This window comes from Bombina bombina, chromosome 7, assembly GCF_027579735.1.
Source record: "Bombina bombina isolate aBomBom1 chromosome 7, aBomBom1.pri, whole genome shotgun sequence".
Classification (NCBI taxonomy): Eukaryota; Metazoa; Chordata; class Amphibia; order Anura; family Bombinatoridae; genus Bombina; species Bombina bombina.
Window position 1 is genome coordinate 39,000,431 of NC_069505.1, and position 21,702 is coordinate 39,022,132.

General features: G+C 45.3%; 1 protein-coding gene across 1 annotated transcript in view; it reads left to right on the forward strand.

Moving 5' to 3' along the window:
• The window catches only part of CCDC88B (coiled-coil domain containing 88B), a 217,907-nt gene that overhangs the window by 88,846 nt on the left and 107,359 nt on the right, over positions 1–21,702 (forward strand). The window contains exons 10-11 of the mRNA XM_053720050.1: positions 778–927; positions 1,016–1,162. Of these exons, the coding sequence (XP_053576025.1) occupies positions 778–927; positions 1,016–1,162 (297 nt within the window). The remainder of the gene's footprint in view (positions 1–777; positions 928–1,015; positions 1,163–21,702) is intronic.

The following is a 21,702-nucleotide window of genomic DNA, read 5'->3' on the forward strand; positions in this document are numbered from 1 at the left end:
ATTCTGGATCAAGAGACCAGAAACTCTCTTCTTTGGTGGTTGTCCCTGGATCATCTGTCCCAGGGGACTTGTTTCCGCAGACCCTCGTGGGTGATAGTGACAACAGATGCCAGCCTTCTGGGCTGGGGTGCAGTTTGGAATTCCCTGAAGACTCAGGGTGTTTGGACTCAAGTGGAGTCTCTACTTCCAATCAATATTTTGTAGCTGAGGACAATATTAAATGCGCTTCAGGCGTGGCATCAGTTGGCTTCGGCCAAATTCATCAGATTCCAGTCGGACAACATAACGACTGTGGCATATGTCAATCATCATGGGGGAACAAGGAGTTCCTTAGCAATGATAGAAGTATCCAAGATAATCAGTTCTCGTTTGATGTCCTAGTGCTACAGAATTTTGCGACTCTATACAAATGAATTATAATAATTATAATGTATGAGATATCACGTATTGGTCATCTCAAGCAACTATAGATGATAAATGCAGGAGCGTCCATTAATGAAACCCTGGAAGATATAGGTGAAGTGAGGCTTAATGAATTTTGAATAGGTGGTGGAAGTTTCAGTCTATGTCCAACTTTGATAAATTTATATATGCACCAGTTATGAGTATATGTCACCACTTCCAATATGAAGAAAGCAATTTATTGATATTAGAAAACTTTATCCATTTGTCTTTCTGTCAGTCTGTCTACACATCCAAGTTTATGTTACATATTTTAAAAGTAATGTACTTGGGAAAATTAACATAGGCGATGGCCTCTCCTTTTTTTTTCTCCAGGTTAGAGAGCTCTCGCCACTTGCCACTCTCTCTCGTAGTTACCGGGATGAACTGGACTCTCTGAGAGAGCGCTCATGGCGTTCTGAAACACAAGTTAATGCTCTTACCGAAAGACTGCGCACCATGGAGGTTTATCAGCGATCCCTTCAGGTCTCTTACTTCATAAAGTGTTAACAATCTACTTGGATTTAAATGGCTATCTAGCTTTATTAATTGTGTTTCTAATATTTTTTTACAGGACGAGAGAGAGTTCTCAAGGTCATTACTGGAGGATAAGGAAGTGTTAGAACATCAGTTATCTGTGGAAAGAGAGCGCTCTGAGAGGCTGCGGATGTGCGAGAAGGAGAAACACTCTCTGGAAGAGAGAATGCAGAAACTTGAAATGGTAAGGACTGAAACAATACATCTACAATACATAGTGTTGCAAAATCCTTTCTGGATTTCAAAATTGTTTCCTGAAGAAATGTGCTTGTTACAAGAGTTGGTTCTAGAGTGGGCGTTCAGAGGGGGTGGGATCAGGGCAGAACCTGCGAAGTGGTGGTGACTGTTCTGTGGGGGCGGAGCTGGTAATGTCATAGGCTAAATCTCAATGATACAAATGACACAACTAACGTTTATGCATCAAAATAATCCTCTGAAAAGAAAGGTCTGGAATCTGTTTGGCTGTGTGAATAATAAGTATTTGGAAATTGTGTTTGTCTATACAGTATTCTTACATCCTTATACGTTAAAGAAACGTAATATGGCAATAGTCAAACGTTTTTACTTGCTCGATCACTTTAGTTTGGTACTCCTTTGTGTCTCTAACTGTAGGGCTGATCACAGTCTATTCTTGATAATTATTAGTACGTTAACAGCTGACAAACCTCTCTCAAACCATTCTTTTCCCAGACGGTCGTTCTTGCAACTACCCCAATGTAAATACCTTAAGGAAATCACCTGTTGTTTTTTCTTAACTTTTTGAATCATTAGATCTAATTTAGTACATAATTTATGTCTTAAAAATAGCGGAGCTGGTGTAATGCCAGTCGTTTGGTGATATGTGTTTTCCTGTGTTACTGCAAACATTCTAATAAGTTTAAAGTTGTAGCTTTTCCTTCCTCTTTTTGCAGATGAAAAAAATAATCAGCAATGGTTTGTGATCTGTTATTAAAGTGAACTCCCTTCCACATATTGATGAATCATTTTTCTCTGGAGATGTAGCAATCTGATGGTCTATCTACTCCATCAGGCATAGTGCGTGATAATATTGCCCCTAAAAATATAAAAAGAAAGCACATTTTCTCACCTTACCCTAGTTGGTAACTGTTAGGCTGTATGTACAGCTAGATCTGAAAGCTTAAGTCACTGCACCTCAGGCTGGGACAGGGTGTCCCCCATTTCAATAGATCTCTTTCAGCTATATGAGAACAAGAGGAGATACATGTCCTATGTGAGTGTGATTCATCCTTCCCCCTTGGTTAGTCCAAGCCAGAGAGCATGTACTTGTGCAACCTTCCTGTACAAATATGGTAGCAAGTTGCGACCATTTTGGAAACCCTGGCGCCATATTTGTAAAGACAAATCCAATACTCTTTCAGTACATTCTGAGCCCTGCAGAGTGATGGTGAAGCATACAGAGGGACAAGGCACAATGCAGGTGTAGCCCAGTCTCTACTAAGCTCCCTGTAGCAACAGCACTATTGATTGTAGGCCCAGATAGGCTCCCTAGATGTGTTGGTCCAATTGAGACCTCTCTGACCCTGTAGTAGTAGGATGTGTAAAGTCATTTTTATGGTTTTACCTTTTACTTGTATCCTTGCTTGTTCTATTTGTACAAAGAGCTCATTGGAATATGTATGTAAGCCTATTCCTGATTTCTGCAGTGGTAAAACCAAATCCAACCTCTTCCAATTGTTATAAAGAAAACAGAGACTCCATTGTCCAAATCCCTCATCGTCTTTGTTCCATCTAATTGTAGTTGAGCTTTTATAGCGTCTCTGCAGGATATCGATGTAGACGTTCTGTATAGGTAATTCACCTCACCCTTGCTGTTTAACCTGATTATGTGTATTTGTTTTATCTTTATAACAAATCATATGCCCTATTTTCCCATAAGGATAGCATATTCTTTCTTAACATTTAAATTACTTGCGTTATTATTTTCTGTTCCCCATCAGCAGCATTGTTGATTGTGTCTTCTTTTTAACACCACTATAGCATATGTCTTCCTGATGTGCTTGATGTACATTTTAGGCATAGGTAAACATTTGTATCTGGAATTTGTTTACTAAACAAGTGTCGAATATGGCCACAGGCAGCGGCATTTGGTTGTTTTTGGTGCCAGATTTATTTGTGTACCAGTGCATGAGCAAATATAGAAATGATAAATAATCCAGCACCGGAAATAGCAGAATGTCACTCCCTGCAGCCATATTCAACGCTTGTTTAGTAAACAAATATAAATATCTGTACATGCCTACTACATTTTTGCAGTGAACTTCATATTTGTGAACTTGCTCCATAAGTGACGCTATTTCTATCGCTTGCTTCAACGTAAGATCTTTTTCTGTAAGTAGTTTTTTTTTTCTATTTTCATGTTTCTTAGAGGCATTGTTAAATTTGTGTAAACAACACATTAGCTCATTTTGCTTATTTGGGTTTATTTTAAACCACCCCACTCACTGGCACAGAGCTACTAGTCATGAGAAAGGAGTAATTTGCTCCTTAGTTTGTGAACGCGCTAAAGGGGCAGGAGAAAGGGGGGCAACAGCCTTCTACCTCTCACTCCTAAAAAGAGTGCAGGCTGTGGGGTGAACCACATAACGATTCAATAGGGCTTATAATAAGGTATATTACATTCAGATTAAAGGGACATGAAACCCTACATTTTTCTTTCATGATTCAGATTCAGAGAATACAATTTCTTCTACTAGATACGACGAGTCAACGGATTCATCCTTACTTGTGGGATATTATCCTCCTGCTAACAGGAAGTGGCAAAGAGCACCACAGCAGAGCTGTATATATAGCTCCACCCTTCTCTCCACCCCCAGTCATTCTCTTTGCCTATACTAGTAATAGGAAGAGGTAAAGTGAAAGAGGTGATAAAATTATAGTTTTTATTTTCTTCAAGCAAGACTTTTTTATTTTAAATGGTACCGGTGAGTGCTATTTTTCCTCAGGCAGCAGATGGAAGAAGATTTCTGCCTGGAGGTTGATGATCTTAGCAGTTGTCACTAAGATCCAGAGTAGTTCCCACAGAATGGCTGAGGAGTACTTGAGAAGCTTCAGTGTGGCGAACGTTTTTCATGCTACAAGCATTGAGGTATGTTCAGTCATTTATTTCTAGAAAGACTGTGATATTTCAGAACAGGCTGACATAGTTCCCATGAGGGAAGGGGTAAGCAGTAATCCTACAGATATGAAGGGGTATTACTGGGACCTGTATATTATGGGCTAAATGCAGCAAAGGAATGGCAGCATGGTTGACACTGGCAACATAACGTTTTTATGAGAAAACGTTTTTATGTTTAATGGCAACATGACGTTTTTATGAGGAAACGTTTTTTATGTTTAATGGACACTGGAGGGTTTCACATGGCTTATAGGTGTTTTTTGGGAATACATAAAACCCACATGGCTAGTTCCTATACCGCTTTACAGAGGTTTTATTAGGCAGAGAGACATCGCATAGGATGGGCGGGGCCTAATTTTCACGCCTCAGTTGCGCAGTTGATTTTCATGTGAAGGCAGCAAGTTCAAGCTCCGGTGGGCCTAAGCTGAAGACATAGCCTAACAAAGTGATAGTGAGATTTCTCAGACCCCTGAGGGCAGGTAGGCGCCCCAGCAGAGCTGTGACGAGGTGCAGGGGGTTGCTAATCTATTTATTATAACGTTTTTTGGGTAACGTTTTTCCCATAGAGGGTTAATTTGTCCCTTACTTGTGGTGCAATCTTAGGTTAAAAGATAAGACACATATATGCTAAAATTGTGAGAATTATAACATTTTAAAGCAGTTTTGGAAAAATTGTGCGCTTTTTTACTTCTTAAAGGCGCAGTACCGTTTTTCAAATTGTTTTTTTTTTCATTAAATAAAGTGTTTTCAAGACTTTTTGTGGTCATTACTAGCCTGTTCAACATGTCTGACATTGAGGAAAGTCAATGCTCTATGTGTTTAGAAGCGATTGTGGAACCCCCACTTACATTGTGTCCCTCCTGTACTGAAAGGGCCTTACATTGCAAAGAACATATTTTAGGTGATAAAAGTACGTCTAAGGATGATTCTCAGTCTAAAGAGAATCAGGTTATGCCATCCAATTCTCCCCAAGTGTCACAACCTTTAACGCCCACTCAAGCGACGCCAAGTACTTCTAGAGCGTCTATTTCTTTTACTCTGCAAGATATGGCTGCAGTTATGTCTACTACCCTTACAGAGGTATTACCTAAACTGCCAGGTTTACAGGGTAAGCGCAGTATGTCTGGTATTAGAGTAAATGCTGAGCCCTCTGATGCTTTATTGGCCATTTCCGATGTACCCTCACAGTGTTCTGAGTTGGGGGTAGGGGAATTGCTGTCTGAGGGAGAGCTTTCAGACTCAGGAAATGTGTTCCCTCAAACAGACTCGGACGTGACGGCCTTTAAATTTAAGCTTGAACACCTCCGCCTGTTACTCTGGGAGGTTTTAGCGACTCTGGATGATTGTGACCCTATTGTAATACCAGCAGAGATATTGTGTAAAATGGATAAATATCTAGAGGTACCTACTTATACTAATGTTTTTCCAGTCCCTAAAATGATTTCGGACATTGTTACTAAGGAATGGGACAGACCAGGCATTCCGTTCTCTCCCCCTCCTACTTTTAAGAAAATGTTTCCCATATCTGACACCATTCGGGATTCCTGGCAGACGGTCCCTAAGGTGGAGTGAGCTATTTCTACTCTGGCTAAGCGTACAACTATACCTATTGAGGACAGTTGTGCTTTCAAAGATCCTATGGATAAAAAATTAGAGGGTCTTTTAAAGAAATTGTTTATTCATCAGGGTTTTCTTCTACAACCTATAGCGTGCATTGTTCCAGTTACTACTGCAGCAGCTTTTTGGTTTGAGGCTCTAGAGGAGTCTCTTAAGGTTGAGACCCCATTAGATGATATTTTGGATAGAATTAAGGCTCTCAAGCTAGCTAATTCTTTTATTACCGATGCCGTCTTTCAAATGGCTAAATTAGCGGTGAAAAATGCAGGTTTTGCCATTTTAGCACGTAAAGCGTTATGGCTTAAGTCTTGGTCTGCTGATGTGTCATCTAAATCTAAGCTTTTAGCTATTCCTTTTAAGGGTAAGACCCTATTCGGGCCTGAACTAAAGGAAATCATTTCCGACATTACTGGAGGTAAAGGTCATGCCCTTCCTCAGGACAAGACTGTCAAGATGAGGGCTAAACAAAATAATTTTCGTTCCTTTCGGAACTTTAAAGGTTGACCCCCTGTTTCCTCCTCTACCACAAAGCAGGAGCAGAATTTTGCACAATCCAAGTCAATCTGGAGACCAAACCAGACCTGGAATAAAGGTAAACAAGTTAGGAAGCCCGCTGCTGCTACCAAGACAGCATGAAGGGGCAACCCCCGACCCGGGACCGGATTTAGTAGGGGGCAGACTTTCTCTCTTCGCTCAGGCTTGGGAAAGGGATGTTCAGGATCCATGGGCATTAGAAATTGTGACCCAGGGGTATCGACTAGAATTCAAGGATTTTCTCCCAAGAGGGAGATTTCATCTTTCACGTTTGTCTGTAGACCAGACAAAAAGAGAGGCATTCTTACGCTGTGTAAAAGACCTCTATACCATGGGGGTAATTTGTCCTGTTCCAAGACTAGAACAGGGGCAGGAGTTTTACTCCAATCTGTTTGTGGTTCCCAAAAAAGAGGGAACCTTCAGACCGATTTTAGATCTCAAAGGTCTAAACAAATTTCTCAGAGTCCCATCGTTCAAGATGGAGACCATACGAACAATTTTGCCAATGATCCAGGAGGGTCAATATATGACTACCGTGGACTTGAAGGATGCGTATCTTCACATTCCTATCCACAAGGATAAGCATCAGTTTCTCAGGTTTGCCTTTCTGGACAAACACTATAAGTTTGTGGCCCTTCCTTTCAGGTTGGCCACAGCTCCCAGAATCTTCACAAAGGTGCTAGGGTCCCTTCTGGTGGTTCTAAGGCTGCGGGGCATAGCAGTGGCGCCCTATCTAGACGATATTTTGATTCAGGTGTCAACTTACCATCTAGCCAAATCTCACACGGACATCGTGTTGGCTTTTCTAAGAACTCACGGTTGGAAAGTGAATATGGAAAAGAGTTCACTAGTTCCACTAACAAGAGTTCCATTCTTGGGAACTCTGATAGACTCGGTAGAGATGAAAATATTTCTGACGGAGGTCAGAAAGTCAAAGATTCTAAATACTTGCCGAGCGCTTCAGTCCCTTCTTTGGCCATCAGTGGCTCAGTGCATGGAGGTCATTGGATTAATGGTGGCGGCAATGGACATTGTTCCGTTTGCACGCTTTCATCTCAGGCCACTGCAGCTGTGCATGCTCAGACAATGGAATGGGGATTATGCGAATTTATCTCCTCAGATAAATCTGGATCAAGAGACCAGAGACTCTCTTCTTAAGTGGTTGTCACAGGATCATCTGTCCCAGGGTCTGTGCTTCCGCAGACCAGCATGGGTTATAGTGACGACGGATGCCAGCCTCTTGGGCTGGGGTGCAGTCTGGAATTCCCTGAAGGCTCAAGGTGTTTGGACTCAGGAGGAGTCTCTTCTACCAATCAATATTCTGGAACTGAGAGCAATATTCAACACGCTTCAGGCGTGGCCTCAGTTGGTGTTACGGTTACCCTTAGTCTCGCTGAGAGATGGACCGCTTAGTAGCCTGGATCCCTATTGCTAAAGAGGGGAGAAGCTGCTTTCCATAGTATTCTATATGAGTCTCGCAAATATAGAATAATCTCCCTTAGCTGCAGTACCGCTAGGATACCCTTCTGCCCACAAAAACGAGTCAACGCTGCGATTGAGGGTCAAACAAGAACTCAGGACTGGGATGCCCAGCCTGCTTTTTATTAACGTTACATGCACACAGGGCACTCCCAGGGGGAGAGGGGGGGAAGCACAAAATCCCCCATCACACATTTAGATAGAGAGCACTGTCCTTTGAAAGGCCACAATAGGATTACAGTACTTAAGATAACAAGTTTACAAGTTCATCTTATCAATTAGCAGTCTGGCTCCAGAGGTGATTAGACAATAGTTTCTAAAAGCTGAAAAAAAAGAGTTAACTCTTTATGAAATGATACTTGTTACGGTTTTCTTGGAGCCCTTCTTAGGCGCTGGCTTGCTGGTTCAGGCATTGCTGCTGGGAAATAAGCTCTTCACAACAAAATAACTAATGCTTCTGTAACAGTGCTCCCTTTCTGTGGAACACTCTGGCAGACACGGTCTGACCCCTTTTCGGGGCAGACTAAGGCTGTCCAGACCGCTGATTATGCGGGGCTGAGGTCGGTTTGTCTGGACAACCCGTCGGCGTTGCCATTCTGTTTCCCAGGTCTGTAAGTAATGGTGAAATTGAAGGGTTGCAACGATAAGCTCCAACGTAATAGCCTGCCGTTATCTCCAGAGACCCGGTTCAGCCACACCAACGGGTTATGGTCGGTGACCAGAGTGAACTCCTGACCATATAAATAGGGAGTCAATTTCTTTAATGCCCACACCAAAGCCAAACACTCCTTTTCGACCGCTGCATAGCTGACTTCGCGGGGCAGGAGCTTCCGGCTGATGTAGGCAACTGGATGCTCCCCTCCATCTTCGCCTACTTGGCTGAGGACGGCTCCCAGCCCGAACATGGAAGCATCTGTATGGACGATAAAACGTTTGTTAAGGGCTGGGGCCGCCAAGACAGGAGCGTTAATTAGAGCATTTTTGAGAGCCTGGAAAGCCGTTTCACAGTGGGGAGACCACAGGACCTGTCGAGGTAAGTTCTTCTTGGTCAAGTCAGTCAGGGGTTTGGCAAGTGTGCTGTAGTCTGGTACGAACCGTCTATAGTACCCTGCCGTGCCCAGGAAGGCTAGGACCTGAGTCTTAGTGATGGGGGTGGGCCAATTGGCGACAGCTTCTATTTTGGCCGGCTCTGGTCGCTGCTTTCCACACCCCACCCGGTGACCCAGGTACTGTACCTCGGCCATCCCAAAGTGGCATTTTTCTGGCTTCAGAGTCAGGCCAGCAGCCCGGATCTGATCCAGAACCATTCCCACATGAGCTAAGTGGTCCTCCCAGGACTCACTGTGGATCGCTATGTCGTCCAGGTAGGCGCAAGCAAAACTCTGGAAGCCATCCAGGAGCCTATCCACCAAGCGCTGGAATGTAGCTGGGGCATTCTTCATCCCAAACGGCATTACCCTAAACTGATATAAGCCGAATGGGGTGACGAATGCCGACTTGGGGATAGCCTCCGGGGCCAGGGGAATCTGCCAGTAACCTTTGCAGAGGTCAATAGTGGTCAGGTAATTTCCCCTGGCTATACGATCGAGTAGCTCGTCTACCCTTGGCATAGGGTAAGCGTCCGTCACGGTATTTTCATTGAGCCTCCGATAGTCTACGCAGAACCGGGTGGTCCCATCTTTCTTGGGCACCAAGACAACTGGGGAGGCCCAGGGACTATCGGAGGGCTCAATTACCCTGAGCTGGAGCATCTCATCGATCTCCTTCTTCATTCCTGTCCTAACTGCTTCGGGGATTCGGTACGGAGCCTGGCGCAAGGGAGCTTGTCCCGGAGTATCTACCTGGTGGGTGGTTAAAGTAGTGTACCCTGGCTTCGGGGAGAAGGTGAGGTGTTTAGACTGGAGGAGTTGGTTGAGCTGCTCCCTTTCAGTGGGGCTAAGTCGGTCCCCTATCTGAACCTGCGCCACTATACCTGTGGGGAGGCTCTTTTCTAATAGGTCTGGAATGGGTAAACTGTCGGGGTCTTCCTGAGGGGAACAACATACGGCCGTCACGTTCTCTGGCCGCTCAAAATATTCCTTGAGCATGTTTACATGGAATGTCTTTCTAAGATTGTTGTCGTGGCAGCTAGCTATCACATAAGTGGTGTCTCCCCTTTTCTCTACGATCTGGTAGGGACCCTGCCAGGACGCCTGCAATTTGTCTGTCTTCACCGGCTTAAGTACTAACACCTTTTGTCCTATGGTGAAGATTCTCTTTCTGGCCCCCCGATCGTACCATACTTTCTGTCTTCTCTGGGCCAACTGGAGATTAGCCCGCACGGATTTGGCTAATTGCTCCATTCGGTCCCTGAGTTCCAGCACGTATGGCACAATGGGGACACCGTCAGCCTCCATCTCTCCCTCCCAGTGCTCCCGGATCAGGTTTAGGGGTCCCCGTACCTTTCTTCCGTAGAGCAACTCGAAGGGAGAGAACCCTGTCGTTTCCTGGGGCACCTCCCGATAAGCAAATAGGAGGTGCGGCAGGAAGCGTTCCCAGTCTCGGTATTCCTGAGTGAACGTCTTGAGCATTTGCTTGAGGGTCCCATTGAACCTCTCACACAGCCCGTTCGTCTGGGGGTGGTATGGGGAGCTCAGGAGGGACTTAATTTTGCAAACCTGCCAGAGTTGTTGGGTCAATTCAGCCGTAAATTGGGTGCCTCGGTCGGATAGGATTTCTTTTGGAAATCCTACCCGGGAGAACACCTGTACTAGTGCATTCGCTACCGTATCCGCTTGTATGTTGGATAGGGCGACAGCCTCTGGGTACCTGGTAGCGTAGTCCACTACGGTAAGAATGTATCGCTTACCGGAGGGACTAGGGGTAGCCAGTGGTCCCACTAGGTCAATAGCAACCCGGCTGAAGGGTTCCTCTACAATGGGCATATTTACTAGCTGGGCTTTAGGGTGATCGCCTCGCCTTCCTACTCGTTGACACACATCGCAGGTGTTACAGTAAGTTCTAACGTCAGCGTGCACCCCTGGCCAAAAGAACGTGTGAGTAATGCGGTGTAGGGTACGGGTAACGGCTAGGTGGCCTGCTAAGGGGATGTCGTGGCCTATTTTGAGGATTTCTTGACGGTATTTGTGGGGCACTACCAGCTGTCGCCTACGCTGTCCCCTTTTCTCTGTCCAGCGGTATAGTTTCCCTTTTTCCCATAAGAATGTTTCGTTATCTGCCCCGCCCCCTCCGGTCTCTGCTCGTTCCCGGTACTTTTGTAAGGTCGGGTCAGTCTTAGACTCTGCCTCGAAAGCATCTGGGGTGTCCCAGGGTATGGGGCCTAACCTGTCAGGCAAGGTCGGGGTAGGTCTTACCTGTGTCTCGCACACTGGTGAGAGCTCTCGCTCCGTCCGGGCTTGGGCCCGTGTAGTCACTGGGTCCGCCTCGTTGTTGCATACTGGAGCATAGGCAGAAGTCATGGGGCCCAAATCGTTGCCCAGTAGTACTTCGGCAGGTAAATTATCCATTAGGCCCACGTTCACAGCCCCCTTTCCCGCTCCCCAATCAAGATGCACTTTAGCTGTTTGAATTTTGTACACATCCCCCCCCCGCCACTCTAACGGCCACAGTCTGTCCGGATCGCTTGTGCTCTGGCACCAAATGACTCTGTACCAGCGTGATAGTAGCCCCTGTGTCTCGCAATCCCTCGGTAGATCGCCCCTCGAGCCATACCCTCTGCCGATGGTGCTGGCGGTTATCTGAGGCAGCATATACAGGGTCTGCCTCGTGAAGCGGCCCCACATATCCCTCCATAGGGGCCTCTTGGTTAACACAGAGGGCCCGGGCCGGACGATAGGACCCAGAGGGGTAATTGTAATTCCTGGGTGTCTGGTGCGTATTAAGGGGGCAGCTAGCCATGAAATGCCCTGGTTGCTTGCATCGGTGGCAAGTCGGTCTGGGACACTCAGAGCTGTTATTGGGTGGTCCTGAGTGTCGGACGGGCCTTGTGGGCACCGGGGCTCGGAATTCAGTACGAGGGGGTGCACGGTAAACCTCTCTGGGTTCGACCCGTGCTGGAGCTCGGTAGTTCATGGGTTCGTGAAGACGGGAGTCATAATGTTCATCGGCCAATTTGGCTGCTTCTTCTAAGGTAGAAGGCCGCCTGTCTCGCAGCCATTCCTTCCCTTGCTGTTCCATGCCATTATAAAAATGTTCTAAGAGAAACAATTGTAAAATTTCCTCCCCAGTCACCGCTTTACTTCCGCTCAGCCAGTGATTTGCCGCTCTCCGCATTCGGTGCGCCCATTCCATATGGGTATCGTTAGGCTTCTTTTCCGTGCCCCGAAACTGTCGGCGATACGTGTCCGGAGTTACAGCGTACCGTCGCAACAGTGTCTCCTTAACTAGCTCATACTGTGTCACTTCCTCAGCACCCAGAGTACGAAAGGCTTCCAGGGCTCGCCCGGATAGTTTCCCAGACAATATCGTGGGCCACTCTCTGTTGGGAATCTGGTGCAGGGCACATTGCCTTTCGAAGTCCGCCAAATATTCATCAATCCCTGTCTCGCTCTCTAGGAAGGGTCGAAATGCCGCATAGGGTATCTTGGGCCTCCCAGCATTTTCGACAGGGATGATTACCTGCGGGGCTTCAGCATTGCGGTGTGCATTCGCTAGGTTGAGTTCGTGGGCTCGAGTCTCTCGTATATCCTCGTCCGCCTCTGCCATCAACTGCTGTACCAATTCCATGGAGGGGTTCGGCCCGTATAATGAGAGCCTTTCCCGAACAATCCTGGTTTTTTTCGTCACTAATCGTGGTCGGTGTTTCCGCCATTGTGAAGCTCTGATCCAGTTCGGTCAATTCTGCGATCAGCTCTCTCCTCGGCCGGTTGCTGGCGTACCCCCCTCTGCTTTCAAGTAAATCCTTTTGGGTTGTACGCTTCAATTTTTCGTAAGCGCTCTCCATCCGTTCTGTACCTCTCCTAGGAAATCCAGGAAAATCCCGCCGCTGCCGCCAAATGTTACGGTTACCCTTAGTCTCGCTGAGAGATGGACCGCTTAGTAGCCTGGATCCCTATTGCTAAAGAGGGGAGAAGCTGCTTTCCATAGTATTCTATATGAGTCTCGCAAATATAGAATAATCTCCCTTAGCTGCAGTACCGCTAGGATACCCTTCTGCCCACAAAAACGAGTCAACGCTGCGATTGAGGGTCAAACAAGAACTCAGGACTGGGATGCCCAGCCTGCTTTTTATTAACGTTACATGCACACAGGGCACTCCCAGGGGGAGAGGGGGGGAAGCACAAAATCCCCCATCACACATTTAGATAGAGAGCACTGTCCTTTGAAAGGCCACAATAGGATTACAGTACTTAAGATAACAAGTTTACAAGTTCATCTTATCAATTAGCAGTCTGGCTCCAGAGGTGATTAGACAATAGTTTCTAAAAGCTGAAAAAAAAGAGTTAACTCTTTATGAAATGATACTTGTTACGGTTTTCTTGGAGCCCTTCTTAGGCGCTGGCTTGCTGGTTCAGGCATTGCTGCTGGGAAATAAGCTCTTCACAACAAAATAACTAATGCTTCTGTAACAGTTGGCTTTGGCCAAATTCATAAGATTCCAGTCAGACAATATCACGTCTGTAGCGTATATCAATCATCAAGGGGGAACAAAGAGTTCCCTAGCAATGATAGAGGTTTCAAAGATAATCCGATGGGCGGAGACTCACTCTTGCCACCTATCAGCAATCTATATCCCAGGAGTAGAGAACTGGGAAGCGGATTTTCTAAGTCGTCAGACTTTTCATCCGGGGGAGTGGGAGCTCCATCCGGAGGTGTTTGCGGCATTGATTCATCAATGGGGCACACCAGAATTGGATCTGATGACATCTCATCAGAATGCCAAACTTCCTCGTTACGGGTCCAGGTCAAGGGATCCCCAAGCTGTACTGATAGATGCTCTAGCAGTACCTTGGTCGTTCAACCTGGCTTATGTGTTTCCTCCATTTCCTCTCCTACCTCGTCTGATGGCAAGAATCAAACAGGAGAGAGCTTCAGTAATCCTGATAGCGCCTGCGTGGCCACGCAGGACTTGGTATGCAGATCTAGTGGACATGTCATCTCTGCCACTGTGGAAACTGCCATTGAGGCAGGACCTTCTCATCTAAGGTCCGTTGCAACATCCAAATCTAAATTCTCTGCAGCTGACTGCCTTGAGATTGAACGCTTGATTTTATCTAAGCGGGGATTCTCTGAGTCGGTCATTGATACTTTGATTCAGGTTCGAAAGCCTGTCACTAGAAAAACTTACCATAAGATATGGCGTAAATATCTTTATTGGTGCGAATCCAAGGGATACTCATTGAGTAGGGTTAGGATTCCTAGGATTTTGTCCTTTCTCCAAGAAGGATTGGTGAAGGGTTTATTAGCTAGTTCCTTAAAAGGACAAATTTCTGCTTTGTCAATTTTACTACACAAGCGTCTGGCGGATGTCCCAGACGTTCAGTCTTTTTGTCAGGCTTTAATCAGAATCAAGCCTGTGTTTAAACCTATTGCTCCGCCATGGAGCTTGAATTTAGTTCTCAATGTTCTTCAAGGGGTTCTGTTTGAACCCATGCATTCCATGGATATTAAGCTTTTATCTTGGAAAGTTTTGTTCTTAGTTGCTATCTCTTCTGCTCGAAGGGTTTCTGAGCTTTCTGCGTTACAATGTGATTCGTCTTATCTTATATTTCATTCTGATAAGGTGGTTTTGCGTACTAAACCTGAATTCCTTTCTAAGGTTGTTTCAAATAAGAATATTAATCAGGAAATTGTTGTTCCTTCCTTGTGTCCTAATCCTTCGTCTAAGAAGGAACGTCTGTTACATAACTTGGACGTGGTTCGTGCCTTGAAGTTTTACTTACAAGCGACCAAGGATTTCCGTCAAACTTCTTCTCTATTCGCTGTTTATTCTTGAAAGCATAGGGCTCAAAAAGCTTCGGCTACCTCTCTTTCTTTTTGGCTGAAAAGCATCATCCGCTTGGCATACGAGACTGCTGGACAGCAGCCTCCTGAAAAAAATACGGCTCATTCTACTAGAGCTGTGGCTTCCACATGGGCTTTTAAAAACGATGCTTCTGTTGAACAGATTTGTAAGGCTGTGACTTGGTCCTCCCTTCATACCTTTTCCAAATTTTATAAATTTGATACTTTTGCTTCTTCGGAGGCTATTTTTGGGAGAAAAGTTCTTCAAGCAGTGGTGCCTTCTGTTTAGGTATCTGTCTTGTCCCTCCCGTTCATCCGTGTCCTGTTGCTTTGGTATTGTATCCCACAAGTAAGGATGAATCCGTGGACTCGTTGTATCTAGTAGAAGACCTGATAAATTGATTTCTTCTACGATACGACGAGTCCACGGCCCTCCCTGTCATTTTAGACAAATTATATTTGTGTTTTCAAAACTTCAGTCACCTCTGCACCTTTTAGCTTTTCTTTTCTCTTCCTATACCTTCGGTCGAATGACTGGGGGGGGGGGGGGAGAGAAGGGAGGAGCTATATATACAGCTCTGCTGTGGTGCTCTTTGCCACTTCCTGTTAGCAGGAGGATAATATCCCACAAGTAAGGATGAATCTGTGGACTTGTCGTATCGTAGAAGAAATCAATTTATCAGGTAAGCATAAATTTCCTTTTTAAACAACATTCCAATTAACTTCTATTTTCTAATTTGCTTTATTTTTTAGATATCCTTAGTGGAAGAAATAGCAATGCACATGGGTGAGCCAATCACATGAGGCATCCATTTGCAGCCACCAATCAGCAGCTACTGAGCCTATCGAGATATTCTTTTCAGCAGAAGATATCAAGAGAATGAAGGAAATTAGATAATAGAAGTAAATTAGAAAGTTGTTTAAAATGGCATGCTCCTTCTAAATAATGAAAGAAAAAATTTGGGTTTAATGTCCCTTTAAATATTTTTCTCTTGTAAGATGTATTGAGTCCACGGATTCATCCATACTTGTCGGATATTCTCCTTCCCTACAGGAAGTGGCAAAGAGAGCACCCACAGCAGAGCTGTCTATATAGCTCATCCCTTAGCTCCACCCCCCAGTCATTCTCTTTGCCTACTCTAAGTACTAGGAAGGGCAGAGTGAGTGTAGTGACAAAAATGTTAGTTTTTATTTTCTCAAGCAAAAGTTTGTTATTTTAAATGGTACCGGTGTGAACTATTTACTCTCTGGCAGAAAAGGGATGAAGATTTCTGCAAGGAGGATGATGATCTTAGCACTTTGTAACTAAGATCCACTGCTGTTCTCACAAGGCCTGAAGAGTACAGGAAAACTTCAGTTGGGGGAACAGTTTGCAGGCTAAACTGCATTGAGGTATGTTCAGTCTATTTTTTTCTAGACAGACTGTGATGATTCTAGAAAAGACTGGCAATATCCCCATGAGGGAAGGGTAAGCTGTATTAATACACTTAGTAGGAATCCTTGCTTGCATTAAGGGCTCATTAGTTACTGGTGACACTGATAGGAAAAAACATTTTTTGAGGGACTTTAAGGGGTCATTGTGGCTTGGTTAAGGGTTATTAACCCACATGGCTAGTTTAGGAAACACTCTGTTGTGTTTCCTTTAGGCCCCATAACATCGAGTGAGGTGGGAGGGGCCTATTTTCGCGCCTCAGTTGCGCAGGTTTCTTTTCCTCAGAGACATCCAGCTGCTTCTCCAGAGGTTTCTACTGTGTTTGAGGGCTGTAAAGACATTTTTCCCCCACAAATCATTCCTAAAGGGCAGGTAGGCGCCACAGCAGAGCTGTGGCAGGGTGTTGAACGTTTTTTACCGGTTTTTGACGTTTTGTCAATCCGTTTTTTACATTAAGGGGTTAATTGTTTATTTGCATAGCTGTACAAAGTTACTAAGGCTTTATGATGCTACTGTAAAAATTTCGTTGAGTTTACTGCTTTTTTACACTGTTTTGCAGAGTTTGTGCAGCTTTTTTTCTCTTAAAGAAACAGTACTGTTTTTTTCTAAGTGTTATTTGCTTTGATTAAAGTGTTTTCCAAGCTTGCTTGTTACATTACTAGCCTGTTTAACATGTCTGATACCAAGGAAAATCCTTGTTCAATGTGTTTAGAAGCCATTGTGGAACCCCCTCTTAGAATGTGTCCCACTTGCACTGATATGTCTATAAATTATAAAGAGCATATTTTAGCACTTAAAAATATTGCAATAGATGATTCTCAGACAGAAGGAAATGAGGGTTTAACATCTAGATCTCCCCAAGTGTCACAGCCAGTAACGCCTGCACAAGTGACACCTAGTACCTCTAGTGCGTCAAATTCATTCACTTTACAAGACATGGCCACAGTTATGAATGCAACCCTCACAGAGGTTTTATCCAAACTGCCTGGTTTACAAGGAAAGCGTGACAGCTCTGGGTTAAGAACAAATGCTGAGCCGTCTGACGCTTTAGTAGCCATATCCGATATACCCTCACAATGTTCTGAATTAGGGGTAAGGGATTTGTTATCTGAGGGAGAGATTTCTGATTCAGGAAAGACGCTCCCTCAGACAGATTCTGATATGACGGCATTTAAATTTAAGCTTGAACACCTCCGCTTATTGCTCAGGGAGGTATTAGCTACTCTAGACGATTGTGACCCTATAGTGGTCCCAGAGAAATTGTGTAAAATGGACAAATACTTAGAGGTTCCTGTTTACACTGATGTTTTTCCAGTCCCTAAGAGGATTGTGAATATTGTTACTAAGGAGTGGGATAAACCAGGTATTCCGTTTGCTCCCCCTCCTGTTTTTAAGAAAATGTTTCCCATATCTGACACCATGCGGGACTCGTGGCAGACGGTCCCTAAGGTAGAGGGAGCTATTTCTACTCTGGCTAAGCGTACAACTATACCTATCAAAGAAAGTTGTGCTTTCAAAGATCCTATGGATAAAAAATTAGACGGTATTCTGAAGAAAATTTTTGTTCATCAAGGTTTTCTTCTCCAACCTATTGCGTGCATTGTTCCTGTAACTACTGCAGCTGCTTTCTGGTTCGAGGCTTCGAGGCCCCGGACTGGGGTTAACTGCCTGTGGCTCTGGTGACATCACAGCTTTTTTGGAGTGCTATTTAGCACCCAGGGCTGGATGTTGCTGAGTCACAGGATGTGTACCTGGTCCGGTCTTGGAGTGCAGTTCCCTTCCATGTTTTGTATTTTCTCTGGGTGATTACATCCACCTGTGCACCCCTTCTTTGCTCTCAGTCTGTTTGGCTTTGTGAGCTTGCATGATGGTGTGGCTGTGTTAGGGACTCAGGCAGTGGAAAGGACCTTGACGTGGTGCCTGAGCTTTCCCATTTGGCCAGATGCGGTAACTAACCTTTCCAGTTGTGATTTTATCTTAGCTGTGAGCTAGCTGGTGAGTGCTGGGTGTTTCTATGTGTTGTATTACTTTTTATTTGTAATCTCCCTTGTTTCTTGCACCCATTCTGGACTGGGGTTAACTGCCTGTGGCTCTGGTGACATCACAGCTTTTTTGGAGTGCTATTTAGCACCCAGGGCTGGATGTTGCTGAGTCACAGGATGTGTACCTGGTCCGGTCTTGGAGTGCAGTTCCCTTCCATGTTTTGTATTTTCTCTGGGTGATTACATCCACCTGTGCACCCCTTCTTTGTTCTCAGTCTGTTTGGCTTTGTGAGCTCGCATGATGGTTTGGCTGTGTTAGGGACTCAGGCAGTGGAAAGGACCTTGACGTGGTGCCTGAGCTTTCCCATTTGGCCAGATGCGGTAACTAACCTTTCCAGTTGTGATTTTATCTTAGCTGTGAGCTAGCTGGTGAGTGCTGGGTGTTTCTATGTGTTGTATTACTTTTTGTTTGTAATCTCCCTTGTTTCTTGCACCTATTCCGGACTGGGGTTAACTGCCTGTGGCTCTGGTGACATCACAGCTTTTTTGGAGTGCTATTTAGCACCCAGGGCTGGATATTGCTGAGTCACAGGATGTGTACCTGGTCCGGTCTTGGAGTGCAGTTCCCTTCCATGTTTTGTAAGCGTACAACTATACCTATCGAAGACAGTTGTGCTTTCAAAGATCCTATGGATAAAAAATTAGAGGGTATCCTGAGGAAAATTTTTGTTCATCAAGGTTTTCTTCTCCAACCTATTGCGTGCATTGTTCCTGTAACTACTGCAGCTGCTTTCTGGTTCGAGGCTCTAGAAGAGGCTCTTCAGATGGAGACTCCATTAGAGGATATTATGGACAGAATTAAGGCCCTTAAGTTGGCTAATTCTTTCATTACAGATGCCGCTTTCCAACTGGCTAAATTAGCGGCAAAGAATTCAGGTTTTGCCATTTTAGCACAAAGGGCGTTATGGCTTAAGTCCTGGTCTGCTGATGTGTCCTCAAAATCTAAACTTTTGAACATCCCTTTCAAAGGAAAGACCCTATTCGGACCTGAACTGAAAGAGATTATTTCAGACATCACTGGAGGGAAAGGCCATGCCCTCCCTCAGGATAGAACAAATAAAATGAGGACCAAACAAAATAATTTTCGTTCCTTTCGGAACTTCAAGGGTGGTCCCACTTCGGCTTCCCCTGCTGCAAAGCAAGAGGGGAATTTTGCCCAATCCAAGTCAGTCTGGGGACCTAATCAGGCTTGGAACAAGGGTAAACAGGCCAAGAAGCCTGCAGCTGCCTCTAAGACAGCATGAAGGGGTAGCCCCCGATCCGGGACCGGATCTAGTAGGGGGCAGACTCTCTCTCTTCGCTCAGGCTTGGGCAAGAGATGTTCACGATTCCTGGGCCTTAGAAATTGTGTCCCAGGGATATCTTCTGGACTTCAAAGACTCTCCCCCAAGGGGGAGATTGCACATTTCTCAATTGTCTGCAAACCAGACAAACATAGAGGCGTTCTTACGCTGTGTAGGAGACCTACATACCATGGGAGTAATCCACCCAGTTCCAAAAGCGGAACAAGGGCTAGGGTTTTACTCAAACCTGTTTGTGGTTCCCAAAAAAGAGGGAACTTTCAGACCAATCTTGGATCTCAAAATTCTAAACAAATTCCTCAGAGTATCATCATTAAAGATGGAGTCTATTCGGACTATTCTACCGTTGATCCAGGAGGGTCAATATATGACTACTGTGGACTTAAAGGATGCGTATCTACACATCCCTATTCACAGAGATCATCATCAATTCCTCAGATTTGCCTTTCTGGACAGGCATTACCAGTTTGTGGCCCTTCCCTTCGGGTTGGCCACGGCTCCCAGAATTTTCACAAAAGTGCTAGGGTCCCTTTTGGCGGTGCTAAGGCCGCGGGGCATAGTAGTGGCGCCTTATCTAGACGACATCTTAATTCAGGCGTCGACTTTCCAACTAGCCAAGTCTCACACGGACATCGTGTTGGCATTTCTGAGATCTCACGGGTGGAAGGTGAACATAAAAAAAGAGTTCTCTCTTCCCTCTCACAAGAGTTTCCTTCCTAGGGACTCTGATAGAATAGGTAGAAATGAAAATATTTCTGACGGAGGTCAGAAAATCAAAACTCTTAACCACTTGCCGAGCTCTTCATTCCATTCCTCGGCTATCAGTGGCTCAGTGCATGGAGGTAATCGGACTCATAGTAGCGGCAATGGACAAAGTTCCTTTTGCCCACCTACACCTCAGACCACTGCAACTATGCATGCTCAAACAGTGGAATGGGGATTATGCAGATTTATCTCCTCAACTGCATCTGGACCAGGAGACCAGAGATTCTCTTCTCTGGTGGTTGTCTCAGGACCACCTGTCTCAGGGAATGTGTTTCCGCAGGCCAGAGTGGCTCATAGTAATGACAGATGCCAGCCTGTTAGGCTGGGGTGCAGTCTGGAACTCCCTGAAAGCACAGGGCTTATGGTCTCAGGAGGAAACTCTCCTCCTGATAAACATTCTAGAACTGAGAGCGATATTCAATGCGCTTCAGGCGTGGCCCCAGCTTGCTGCGGCTAAATTCATCAGATTTCAGTCGGACAACATCACGACTGTAGCTTATATCAATCATCTAGGAGGAACACAGAGTTCTCTAGCGATGATGGAGGTAACCAAAATAATCCGATGGACGGAGGATCACTCTTGCCATCTCTCAGCAATCCATATCCCAGGAGTAGAGAACTGGGAGGCGGATTTCCTAAGTCATCAGACTTTTCATCCGGGGGAGTGGGAGCTCCATCCGGAGGTATTTGCCCAGCTGACTCAGCTATGGGGCACACCAGAATTGGATCTGATGGCGTCCCGTCAGAATGCCAAACTTCCTCGTTACGGGTCCAGGTCCCGGGATCCCCAGGCGGTACTGATAGATGCTCTAGCAGTGCCCTGGTCCTTCAATCTGGCCTATGTATTTCGACCGTTTCCTCTCCTCCCACGTCTAGTTGCCAGAATCAAGCAGGAGAGAGCTTCGGTGATTCTGATAGCACCTGCTTGGCCACGCAGGACTTGGTATGCAGACATAGTGGACATGTCATCGGTTCCACCGTGGACTCTGCCAATGAGGCAGGACCTTCTAATCCAAGGTCCATTCATGCATCCAAATCTAATTTCTCTGCGTCTGACTGCTTGGAGATTGAACGCCTGATTCTATCAAAGCGTGGTTTCTCTGAGTCGGTCATTGATACCCTGATTCAAGCTAGAAAGCCTGTCACCAGGAAGATCTATCATAAGATTTGGCACAAATATTTTTATTGGTGTTAAGGGTTACTCATGGAGTAAGATTAGGATTCCTAGAATATTGTACTTTCTCCAAGAAGGATTGGAGAAGGGATTATCAGCTAGTTCCTTAAAAGGACAAATATCGGCTTTGTCTATTCTTTTACACAAACGTCTGGCAGATGTCCCAGACGTTCAAGCGTTTAGTCAGGCCTTGGTTAGGATCAAGCCTGTATTTAAACCTGTTGCTCCGCCATGGAGCCTAAACTTAGTTCTTAAAGTTCTTCAAGGGGTTCCGTCTGAACCTATGCATTGCATAGATATTA